Source organism: Bubalus kerabau, chromosome X (genome assembly GCF_029407905.1).
Source record: "Bubalus kerabau isolate K-KA32 ecotype Philippines breed swamp buffalo chromosome X, PCC_UOA_SB_1v2, whole genome shotgun sequence".
In the NCBI taxonomy this organism is placed as follows: Eukaryota; Metazoa; Chordata; class Mammalia; order Artiodactyla; family Bovidae; genus Bubalus; species Bubalus kerabau.
Genome location: NC_073647.1, coordinates 128,241,406 through 128,255,104, shown reverse-complemented (window position 1 = coordinate 128,255,104; position 13,699 = coordinate 128,241,406). Strand labels below are relative to the sequence as shown.

General features: G+C 35.8%; 1 protein-coding gene across 5 annotated transcripts in view; it reads right to left on the bottom strand.

Annotated features, from left to right (window-relative positions):
* DMD (dystrophin) overlaps nt 1-13,699 on the bottom strand; it is a 2,389,494-nt gene that overhangs the window by 788,726 nt on the left and 1,587,069 nt on the right. For all 5 annotated transcript variants that reach the window (XM_055564496.1, XM_055564495.1, XM_055564498.1 and 2 more), the window contains one exon: nt 1,262-1,426. In XM_055564496.1, coding sequence (XP_055420471.1) covers nt 1,262-1,426 — 165 coding nt within the window. The remainder of the gene's footprint in view (nt 1-1,261; nt 1,427-13,699) is intronic.

Sequence of the window (13,699 nt, the reverse complement as noted above, 5' to 3'; positions counted from 1 at the left end):
TGATACTTATTTTGTAGGCACTTTGTCTTCAAAATGACTTTAGTTTTAGATAAGGAGTCTACAGACATATGTTAAGTACAATTAAAGTAGGGATGGAAAGTGGATTATAATAATAAACATGATGAAGACATTCTAGTGATATGAGTTTAATGAAACATTATTGCTAGTAAATGCCAGAAGAAAAAACTAAGAATGCTAGTCAAGTAATAATAATAATATTGTTATAATTAACATTATATATATATGTATATATAAAGCATATTATATATATGTATGTATATAAAATATGCTTTCACCAGCTGAAGAAGACTCTTGAGAGTCCCTAGGGCAGCAAGGAGATCACATCAGTCAATCCTAAAGGAAATCAACCCTGAATATTCATTGGAAGGACTGATGCTGAAGCTAACTCCAATACTTTGGCCACCTGATGCAAAGAGCCGACTCACTGGAAAAGACCCTGATGCTGGGAAAGATTGAGGGCAGGAGGAGAAGAAGACGACAGAGAATGAGATGGTTGGATGGCATCACCGACTTAATAGACATGAGTTTCAGCAAGCTCTGGGAGATACTGAAGGACAGGGAAGCCTGGAGTGCTGCAGTCCATGGGGTCATAAAGAGTCAGACAGAAGTGAGCAACTGAACAGCAACAACAGCATTATAAAAATGAAAAATGGAATATTTCCTGCCATATCAATAAACAAGCATGTCACAGTCACCAGCAACTCCTGTCCTCCAAGGTAGGCCGGCCAGTGAGCTCTTACTACGTTCAAGAATGAAAAGAATACCTGTCATCTAGTATCCACTCCCTATGGTGAGTCCTGAGGAAACTCAGGATATGAAAATACAGGATACTGGCCCCAGAGAGCTGAGGTGCTTAGCAAAGGAATGATTTCAATGTGCCCAAACTCTTGCATCTTCCCATACATAGAAAAGTGCTAAATTTCTTAATTTGAAATATCTGGTTTTCCTTTTTTTTGACAATAATATTTTGATGTGCAGACTACCTGCCCTTTGTTGCAAAACTCTTATATAATCTGGCTCTTTCCTTCACCTCCTTAGAGCAGTTCTCTCAGGGTTACTCAAGATGCTGCCTCCTGGGCTTAAGTCCTAAAAATTTCCACTGAATAAATATAACTCTCAATTTGTAGGTTATGAACATCCTTTTAAGTTAACAACAACAATGATGATGATAACAAATGAGAGATTTACTTCAGCGATATTCCACTCTTGAAAAATAATGTTTAGTGCAAGAAGTCCTTACCTTAATGTCAAATGGTCCTGTTTGATTTGGTTGGTTGTAAATTTCCAACTGACTCCTAATAGGAGACAGCCACAGAAGCAGATGATTTAATTGCTCTTCAAGCTGTCCAAGGTCTTTTATGTGAGCCTCAATTTCACTCTGTTTCTCAGGTAAACTCCTAGAAACCTACAAGGAAATAAAAAAAATAAAAGATTCATGATTTAAATTAAAAAAAAATATTTTCAAAAACTACTGTTATGAAATATTACAGAAATTTACTGAATTTGGTATTTTAACAGCATAATATTGATGACTTATATGCATTATATGTTAGGATTTAATTCATGTATGACAAATCATTGATTAATAATCTTTCCAAAAATTCTATGCTTTGAAGGCAACAAACCTTTCTTTTTAAATTCAAAACACACAGCCACACAAATGCGCACCCACCTCCGACTAATGAAAGTAAAAGACTGTATTCTTCATTTTCCCACTCATTCATTAACATAATGGTGTCTTGTATATTATATGCCAGATACTCTCTCTTTATATTTGTTTCTAATGTTCTTTTATGGTCAGGAAAATTGTACAAGGAAATTCTTTCATCTACAAAGAAAACTGGTGATATAAGCGTTATTGTGAACTGTAGTTTGCGAGCTCTAATATAACCAAGTAAAACAGAATAAGATGAGTGGAAATAGAAAGTAAAAAATATTTTAATTAAATTATAATGGAATGATTATCAGTAATTTTTATTAAGTGCCAAAAAACACGTTTAGAAGTTTCTCATTTAATATCTTCTTTAATGCGCCCAACAAATCTGTCACATCGATACTATTATCTCAACTTTATAACATTCTATAATTTTGTCCTGGATTGAAAAATTTAAATAACTTGGGAAGCAGTGTGGTATGCTGTTCAACATCGTAAGGTCTAGAGTTAGGCTCCTTGGTTTCAGATCGTGGTTCTGTCCTTCTCATACATTTTGGTCAGGTTTTAACTCCCAAAGCCTCCTCTACAGAATGGGGGCAATGGTAGAACTCACTTGATAGGGTCACAGTAGGATTAAATAAAGTAACCCATGCAAATAGTCTAGAGCAAACAGAGATGCAGACATAGAGAATGGACTTGTGAACATGGAGGGGAAGGAGAGGGTGGGGTGAATTGAGAGAGTAGCATATACATATATACACTACCGTATGTAAAATAGAGAGCTAGTGGGAAGCTACTGGATAACACCGGGAGCTCAGCTCAGTGCTCTGCAATGACCTAGAGGGGTGGAATGGGGGTGGGGTGGGAGGGAGGGGACGCATGTATACTTATAGCTGATTCACACTGTTGTATAGCAGAAACAAACACAACACTGTAAGGCAATTATCCTCCAACTAAAAATAACAGAGAAAAAGAGAGCAATATTCTGCATGACAGTAAATGATAATAAAATCATTAAGGATTATTGCCCAAGCTCAAGTTAAGCAGAGAGCCAGAAAAAGTAAGAGTAAAGCCTTTTTCTTCAGATTTTTAAGGGCTAAAACAGGTACACAGGAATAAAGAGTATGAACTTGCAATAGCAACTCTTTATGATATTATTAATAATACTCTTCTAACATAACATTACATTATAATGTAATATGACATTATATATAATGTAATATGTAATATAGTGTAGTGTAATATATACATTATAATATAATATAATCTTCTAATATAACATTACATTATAATACTTAATCAACTTATATGCAGAGTACCTCATGTGAAATCAGGCTGGATGAAGCACAAGCTGGAATCAAGACTGCCAGGAGAAATATCAATAACAGATATGCAGATGATACCACCCTTATGGCAGAGAGCAAAGAGGAACTAAAGAGCCTCTTGATGAAAGTGAAAGAGGAGAGTGAAAAAGCTGGCTTAAAACTCAATATTAAAAAAATGAAGATCATGGCATTGGTCCCACCACTTCATGGCAAACAGATGGGAACACAATGGAAACAGTGACAGATTTTCTTTTCTTGGGCTCCAAAATCACTGCAGATGGTGACTGCAGCCATGAAATTAAAAGATACTTGCTTCTTGGAAGAAAAGCTATGACAAGCTTAGATAGCATATTAAAAAGCAGAGACATTACTTTGCCAACAAAGTTCCATCTAGTCAAAGCTATGGTTTTTCCAGTAGTCATGTATGGATGTGAGAGTTGGACCATAAAGAAGTCTGAGTGGTGAAGAATTGATGCTTTTGAACTGTGGTGTTGGAGAACACTCTTGAGAGACCCTTGAACTGCAAGGAGATCCAACTAGTCAATCCTAAAGGAAATCAACCCTGAATATTCATCAGAGGGAATGATGCTGAAGCTGAAGTACAATACTTTGGCCACCTGATGCAGAGAGCTGAAATGTATTATGACTACATTTGTATATATTGTGCAAAATGCATACAAATCCATGAAGAATAGGCTAACATCTAGCCTGGGCTGATGTAGGACAGCCTGGGACTGACCTTAGACTTCCATAACAATGTTTTCTTGGGACATGAACTTTACGATGAATGGGAAATCCTGTATCTGGCTTGTTTCTTATATGGAACTACGCCTGCATTGGAGAAGCTGGGAGTTGAAATATGGCCCATGGGCCTATATGACTAAAATGGAGTAAAGTACAGCAGGGAAATAGAGGATGTGGCTTCTGTCTAAAGTGGAAGTGAAATCGCTCAGTCATGTCCAACTGTTTGCGACCCTGTGGACTGTAGCCCAGCAGGCTCCTCTGTCCATGGGATTCTCCAGGCAAGAATACTGGAGTGGGTTGCTATTTCCTTCTCCAGGGATCTTCCTGACCCAGGGATTGAACCCAGGTCTCCCCCATTGCAGGCAGAGGCTTTAACCTCTGAGCCACCAGGGAAGCTCATTTAAACTGCAAATAAATGAAATGAGATACCAAAAAGTACATTTCTAATACAATCATCTGATACTAAAATGGATTGCTATTGCTGTTGCTTAGTCACTCAGTCCTATCTGACTCTTTTGCGACCCTTTGGACTGTAGCCTGCCATGCTCCTCTGTCCATGGGATTTTCCAGGCAGGAATACTGCAGTAGGTTGCCATTTCCTTCTCCTGGCGATCTTCCTGACCCAGGGGTTGAACCTGCGTTTCAGTAAAGTGGATTACTAAGGTTCATAACATTTCTCTTTCTCTAAATATTTAAAATAAAATTGGTTAGATTTTTTTAATCTGAAGAAAAGTGAAAAAATAAATTAAGTGACCTGCATAAACTCTGGTTTTCATCCCTGGCAGCTTTTCCCTGTGTGGATGAGTCAAAAGAAGCAACATGTGTGGGTAGCATGGAATGTCTGGCCATGCATAATGAATCATGAGGCTATGTATCGGTTTTGTCTGACTTGTATCCTGCTATAAAACCAAGTAAATGTAGTATTAGATCAAAGCTTATGTGGATTTCATGAGGACATCTATGGTGCTGAACTATATTTATACATGTATGTGAAAGTGAGTGTGTGACAGCTGATATCACAAATATAGTACCACGCATATATCATCTAATAATACCCTCAACTTATCTTTTCCAGCATCTCTAAGGAGGGAACTAAACAGCTTATTTTTATTGGATCATTTTCTACTCACAGGTAAATGTAAAAAGCATTTTATTGCTTCAATGCACAGCATTTAAGAGTCACTAGATTCCAACGCTACTGGAGATAAAAGCCATAATACCTTCCTAAAATCTCTAAAATCGAGTGTGAACTCACTTTTATATCTGATTACAAAATAGTTCATGTTTCATTTAGGCTTTATAGTTATGTGCAGAAATCTGGGTAACCTTTAGCTAAGATAGTTGGTTTCCTTCTCATACTCCCAACTCATCCCTTCCTGGTTATAGAGATAGAACCATCCCTGACAGAAAACAATGCAATGGGTGAGATCTAACATCTGGAATAATTAAAGGATTGCTTACAATGAGATTATGGGGCACAAGGAGTTTTCAGCTTAGTTATGGAACCTATACTGGACATATCCCCACAAACCTATGCTTCCCACTATCATAGCATTTACCTTATACTATTTAATTTGTTATTTACATTTAATTTAATAACTAGATTCTTACACATGATAGATCTTCAATAAATATCAGTTGAATGCAAGAAAAACAATTCCCAGACTCAGGATTAATTTCTTTTTTTCTTAATGTAAGAAGTAAAACATGTCCAGAGTAGTCAACAACATAAAAGCATGTAATTTCATCCTCAAGTTAATCTTAAATTAACTTTAATCCTCAAGTCATCTTTAATTAAAAATCAAAAATATTAGTAAATTGGACTATATAAAAATCAGAAACTCATGTATGTTGAAGAAATCGAAAAGCAAAGTAAAAGGAAAAATGACAAATTATGAAACAAAAATTTGTGACAGATATCTCAAATAATGTATTAATTTCCTAACCCATAAAGAGAGCTTCTGCAAATTAGTAAGAAGAAGGACAACAACCAAAAAGAACACAGGACAAAAGTTAAGGGCACTTTGTGGAAAAGCAAAAAATAAAAGAAAACACAAATGGATTTTAAACATGGAAAAAGAAGTTACTCTTTGGTCACAATGAGAGATCTGAAACTTCCAAATACTGTATGGACAAAATAAACGCAAGTCTAAAACACACTAGGCTGCCAAGGCTGTGGGAAATTCAGACTTTCATACATGGGATGTACGTATTGGGGTGTACCTCCTGTGGAAGGCAATTTTGGCAATATTTACCATATGCATATAACCTTTGACCCAGAACTTTTACTTCTAGGAATTCATCTCGTAAGTATATTTCTGGAGTTAAAAATTAATGTTTGGGGATGTTAGCGCAGATGGTAAATGGGATAGGGGATTTTCACCATATTTTTTGAAAAATAAAAATGTTTTCCCTTTACAAAGAAATAAGTTAATTTAGAAAGGAAATCTACTAGCTTTTGTTGCTACCAAAAACAGTGTTGAGAAATTATACTTTATATATTTTAGTAGCAAATCATTATTACCTGGATATAACATATATAGTGTGGAGTAGGAAATGTCAGCCCACTTCAGTATTCTTGCCTGGAGAATTTCATGGACAGAGAAGCCTGACAGGCTACAGTCCATGCTGTCACAAAACGTCAGACATGACTGCATGCACGCACACACGCATGCACACACACACACACACACACACACCATATCTAAAGCCATCAGTCAAAAATCTGATTATTTTTATAGGACAGTATCACTAAGTTAATCAAAGGGTGGAATTTGAGGCCTTCTAGTACTGGAAAAGGTCAGTTTTCCTTCCAATCCCAAAGAAAGGCAATGCCAAAGAATGTTCAAACTACCACACAATTGTACTCATCTCATACGCTAGTAAAGTAATGCTCAAAATTCTCCAAGTCAGGCTTCAGCAATACGTGAACTGTGAACTTCCAGATATTCAAGCTGGTTTTAGAAAAGGCAGAGAAACCAGAAATCAAATTGCCAACATCCGCTGGATCATGGAAAAAGAAAGAGAGTTCCAGAAAAACATCTATTTCTACTTTATTGACTATGCCAAAGCCTTTGACTGTGTGGATCACAATAAACTGTGGAAAATTCTGAAAGAGATGGGAATACCAGACCACCTGATCTGCCTCTTGAGAAATCTGTATGCAGGTTAGGAAGCAACAGTTAGAACTGGACATGGAACAACAGACTGGGTCCAAATAGGAAGAGGAGTACGTCAAGGCTGTATATTGTCACCCTGCTTATTTAACTTCTACACAGAGTACATCATGAGAAATGCTGGGCTGGAAGAAACACAAGCTGGAATCAAGATTGCCAGGAGAAATATCAATAACCTCAGATATGCAGATGACACCACCCTTATGGCAGAAAGTGAAGAGGAACTAAAAAGCCTCTTGATGAAAGTGAAAGCGGAGAGTGAAAAAGTTGGCTTAAAGCTCAACATTCAGAAAACGAAGATCATGGCATCCGGTCCCATCACTTCATGGGAAATAGATGGGGAAACAGTGGAAACAGTGTCAGACTTTATTTTTTGGGGCTCCAAAATCACTACAGATGGTGACTGCAGCCATGAAATTAAAAGACGCTTACTCCTTGGAAGGAAAGTTATGACCAACCTAGATTGCATATTGAAAAGCAGAGACATTACTTTGCCAACAAAGGTTCGTCTAGTCAAGGCTATGGTTTTTCCAGTGGTCAGGTATGGATGTGAGAGTTGGACTGTGAAGAAGGCTGAGCATTGAAGAATTGATGCTTTTGAACTGTGGTGTTGGAGAAGACTCTTGAGAGTCCCTTGGACTGCAAGGAGATCCAACCAGTCCATTCTAAAGGAGATCAGCCCTGACTGTTCTTTGGAAGGAATGATGCTAAAACTGAAACTCCAGTACTTTGGCCACCTCATGTGAAGAGTTGACTCATAGGAAAAGACTCTGATGCTGGGAGGGATTGGGGGCAGGAGGAAAAGGGGACAACAGAGGATGAGATGGCTGGATGGCATCACCGACTCGACGGACGTGAGTCTGGGTGAACTCCGGGAGTTGGTGATGGACAGGGAGGCCTGGCGTGCTGCAATTCATGGGGTTACAAAGAGTCAGACATGACTGAGTGACTGAACTGAACTGAGCATATAATTATTGTGTTCCCTCTCTGACCTTCAAAATGGTCTTTAGGTACTAATGGCTTCTTCTATACAGTTCCTGGAAAAAGGTAACAGATGTGAATAATTTATGATGCAAACTAAAAGTTCTGTTTTGTGTCAGTTTCTATGTGCTTTATACTAATTTACTGTTATATTTACTACTTAATAGTCTTATCAAAATAGGGACAGAAACACTTTACTACCAAAATATATCATTTTTCCTAGTAATCTTTTTAAGTATTAAAAAACCATGTTCTTCATACAACACACACTCTGTGGTGAAAGAATACAATTAAAGACATTCAGTTCCTTTATGTCTTAATTTATTATCTAACCAAAACTTGACCTAATTTCACATAAGATTAGGCTTCCTTTTCAGTTTTTGAATATTAATATCAAATGTGTAGAAGTGTTAATATTAAGATAGATAGAGGTGCCTATTTTATAAATAAACAGATACTAAATGTTGACTTTGTATCTATGATCACAAATATTCTAGAGAAAGTGTAAATTAAGTGTAAAAAACATTAATAATGATAGAATAAACTGCTGGTGTGGAGAAGCCCTTTAGAAGTGACAGGAATGTGAATAAACTATTAAATATATTATTTGCATTGTTCATGTAGAAATTAAGGCCAAATAGTAGAATTAAAAATAATAACAACTGGGAATATTTGTATTATCTATCAGCCAAAGGGTAATATTATTGCATATAAAAAGATCCTTCAAAGGGTGAAGAGAGATGGATAATCTACTGGAAAACTTAATAAAGAATATAAATAGGAATTTGACAAAAAATGCAAACAGTCAATAAACAAGAGAAAAGTCCAACCACTAAGTAGTCACTGAAATGCAAATTAAAATAGCAATAATATACCACTATTTGCCTATTATATTGCTTTTAAAAAATGCATTTGTCAAAATTCTGGAAAGTAAGTGCTCTTATGATGAATTTAAGAGCATTAATTCTTACTTTTTGGGGAGTAATTTTATAATTCATACCAAAAAGCAAGACTTCCACCCTAAAAACTATAAACATCATTCAGATATTAAGGAAAATTTGAGCAAAGAGAGGAATATACTTTGTTGAAGTTTCCAATACTGTAAATATGTTAGTTCTCTTCAAATAATGTATAAATTCAATGCAATCCTAATCAAAATTACAGCAGCTAGTTTTTAATAAAAATTGACATCAAAATTCTAAGATATATATGGAATTTCAAAGGGTCAAAAATGTCTAAGACAATTTTGAAATAAAGTTTAAGAATGTTTATAAGCAGATATCAATATTTATTTTGGTTAATTATGTGTGATATGGCTAAGAGAAAAAATAGACTACATACATTTATTTAATTTATGACAATGGTGCCCACTTTAGTTCAGTGGATTGTGGACCATCTTTTCAATAAATGGTTCCAGATTAATTGGATAGAATCTTGACTCTTACTCTACACCATATACAAAATATTAATTCTTGATTGCTGCAGACCTCAGTGCAAAAGAAAACACGGGAAAATATCTTGATGATTTTAGGTGAAGCGATTATTTTTCAAATAAGACATAAAAAGCAGTACCCCTGGTGGCTCAGCAATAAAGAATCAGACTGCAATGCAGGAGCTGAAGGAGCTGCCAATTCAACCCTGGGTTGGGAAGACCCCTGGAGGAGGACATGGCAACCCACTCCAGTATTCTTGCCTGGAGAATTCCATGGACATAGGAGCCTAGAGGGCTACAGTTCATGGGGTCGAAAAGTCAGACATGACTGAAGTGACTTAACATGTGCACATGCATAAAGGAAAAGATTGATAAACTGAACTTCATTCATCAAGACATATTATTAGGAAGGAAAAAAAACAAGGTTTAAGTTGGAAGAAGATATTCACGATGCACCTATCTGACAAAGAACTTGTATTAAAAAACTCTGACATCTATGAGAAAAAGACAGGTAACTATTATTTGTAAAAAGCAAGAGAGTTCCAGAAAAGCATCTATTTCTGCTTTATTGACTATGCCAAAGCCTTTGACTGTGTGGCTCACAATAAACTGTGGAAAATTCTGAAAGAGATGGGAATACCAGACCACCTGATCTGCCTCTTGAGAAATTTGTATGCAGGTCAGGAAGCAACAGTTAGAACTGGACATGGAACAACAGACTGCTTCTAAATAGGAAAAGGAGTTCGTCAAGGCTGTATATTGTCACCCTGTTTATTTAACTTATATGCAGAGTACATCATGAGAAATGCTGGACTGGAAGAAACACAAGCTGGAATCAAGATTGCCAGGAGAAATATCAATAACCTCAGATATGCAGATGACATCACCCTTATGGCAGAAAGTGAAGAGGAACTAAAAAGCCTCTTGATGAAAGTGAAAGCGGAGAGTGAAAAAGTTGGCTTAAAGCTCAACATTCAGAAAACGAAGATCATGGCATCCGGTCCCATCACTTCATGGGAAATAGATGGGGAAACAGTGAAAACAGTGTCAGACTTCATTTTTCTGGGCTCCAAAATCACTACAGATGGTGACTGCAGCCATGAAATTTAAAGACGCTTACTCCTTGGAAGGACAGTTATGACCAACCTAGATAGCATATTGAAAAGCAGAGACATTACTTTGCCAACAAAGGTTCGTCTAGTCAAGGCTATGGGTTTTCCTGTGGTCATGTATGGATGTGAGAGTTGGACTGTGAAGAAGGCTGAGCATTGAAGAATTGATGCTTTTGAACTGTGGTGTTGGAGAAGACTCTTGAGAGTCCCTTGGACTGCAAGGAGATCCAACCAGTCCATTCTGAAGGAGATCAGCCCTGACTGTTCTTTGGAAGGAATGATGCTAAAGCTGAAACTCCAGTACTTTGGCCACCTCATGCGAAGAGTTGACTCATTGGAAAAGACTCTGATGCTGGGAGGGATTGGGGGCAGGAGGAGAAGGGGATGACGGAGGATGAGATGGCTGGATGACATCACTGACTCAATGGACGTGAGTCTGGGTGAACTCCGGGAGTTGGTGATGGACAGGGAGGCCTGGGGTGCTGCGATTCATGGGGTCGCAAAGAGTCGGACATGACTGAGCGACTGATCTGATCTGAATGGGCAAAAGATTTGCACAGGAACTTGACATTCATGGATACAAAAATAGCTCTAATTATCAGATGCTCACAAATTAAAACACAATGAGGTACCAGTTCACATCCACCAGAATGGCTAGAAGGAAAAGGAATGAAACTGCATCCTCTTGATGAGGATGTAGAACAACTGGAACTCATACACTGCTCGTGAGAGTAAACTAGTACAACCATGTTGGACAACTGTTCGCTGCTATTTCCAAAGCCAAACACACACATATCTTATCATCCATTCATTATATTTCAAGTATATAATAAAGAAATGTGTGTATATATATATGCAGTAAAGGACATGATCCTCATACATAACAGCATTATTTATAATAGTGTCATACTAGATACAACCCAAATGTCTACCAACAGTAGAATAGATAAACTGTGATATATTCACATAATAGGATACTATAAAGAGAATAAGAAAACAGAGTATGGTACATTAAATAGTATAGAAGAATCTCACAAAAATAATGATGAACAGAATTCAAACATAAGAGCATATACTGTATGATTCCATTTATATTAATTTCAAAGACAGGCAAAACTAATAGAGGTGTCCTAAGTTAGCAGAGTGCTTATCCTTGGGTGAAGGTGGTAGCTGGGAAAGGGTTAATAACTGGGAAGAAACAGAAAGGAGACTCCTAGGGTAATGTCCAAATCCTTGATCTGGGTACTAGTAGCACGGGTATAAAAACTCAAAAAAAGCCATCAACTTCTCTTGTTATTATCTGTGTACTTATTCTCTATGTGTTCATTTCTTGTCCTTCAATTTAAAAGATTCAATGAAAATATGTTTAAAGCCTGAAAAGTATTCATTCCTTCTAATTAACCCATGAGGAAATTAAAACTCAAAACTATAAATAATACTCCTAAATTTACTAGTAAGTGGAAAAACTCAGCCATAAGCATATAGGTTTTTCTGACTCCAAATTCTACTTTTCTTTTCCCTTCTAAAACATATGTTCTACTATCTTTCCAATCTAACATATTATTTCATAAATAGAGTCTTAAAATTCATACTTTTAAAACATTTTCACTTTTGTGAGAACAATCTATACCCTTAATTCTCATTATCACTAATGAGATATACACTTAGATGTCAATTTTATTATGAAATAATATAAATGAAATGTATTTCAACATATTTCAGATATAAACATATTTTGAAAACAAAAGAGCTACTATTTGATATTTGGTAATTCATGACTCTATTATATGAGACTACAAGAAAAACTAGATTGCTCATTGAATAAATTGTTGGATTATGATTAATATGAAGTCATGATTAAATGATCTTCATATAACTGCAATAAGTAACCTCTGTATTTTGGTATTTTTGTCATTCATTTTTAAATGTTCTTTTACTTTTGATGTAAAAGTTATCATTTGTATTTAACACCATAAAGAGACCAGCTTCAGTTTGTAACAATGTAAAACTTTCTAACATAATAAATCAAATAAGCAAAAGAAAAATCAAAACCCAAATCAATTCATCTTATATAATTTTACAGACACTGTTAAGAAAAAACCATTGCAATACATCAATAGGAAAAAGATCAACTTGAAAAAAAACTGAACAAGCATCAGAAAGAGACAATTCATGAAAGAAGAACTATAACTGACTATAAGTCTATTAAACTGTTTGACTTCACTAGGAACTACAGAAGTGAAATTCAAACAGTGAGGTTCAAATCAACTGCACCTATTGATTTGGCATAGTTTTAAAAAATTTTATCTTAAAATACTAAATGGTGGTATCATATAATAACAATAGTTCAGGGAACTGGGTCTCCTCATACATTGCTGGTAAGCCAGTGTATCGGAATATCCCTGAGGGTTGGGGCTGGGAATGAATGGGGCAGAGCTTTTGCAGTACATATCTAAATATAAACATATTCTTACACTTAGACCAGAAATTCTATTTCTAATAATTTATCTTAAGGTGACAACGATGTGTACATAAACTATAGGAACACAGCCTCATAGAGATGTAAAGCGTTTGAAATAGCTTACATGCTCACCAATAGGTATGGGTTAAAAATTATGAAACATCCATCCAGTGAAATACTCTGCAGTAATTTAAAAAGTGACATTGATGAATATTAGTGACATGGGGAAATGTACACTGTACCAAAAGTTTAACAGCTACAGTTTCTGGTAACAGATTATTTTTTCTGAGTTGCATTATGCATTTTTCTGCAATGAATATGTATTGCTTTTTAATAACAAAATGACTATTTTACATAGATACACATGTGTCCTTCTTCTATAGAAACAGAAAATTGGTGTGGTACTTATAATGTGTCCAGCATTATTTCAGGTGTTATTGATAAATCAACAACATTTAGTAATAATAGTTCTATGATGTAGGTACTAGTATATTATTGTCCCCATTTACACATGAAAAACTGACTCAGAGAGGCTGAGTGACTTGCTTAAGGTCACACAGCCAAAAAGTAGTAACTAAACCAGGATCTGAACCCAATATGAAGTTTAGAAGCATATGTTCTTAACCAGTGTACTATTATATTTTATCTCCCTTTATATGACTTTGACAAAACACACTGATATGAGTACAAAAGGAAGTCCACTTTATTTCATAGCATTCCCTGAAATAAATTCCTTTAGTTACTGATTGGATCTTAGTATAATTTCTTCATAACTTTGAAAATATGTGGGATG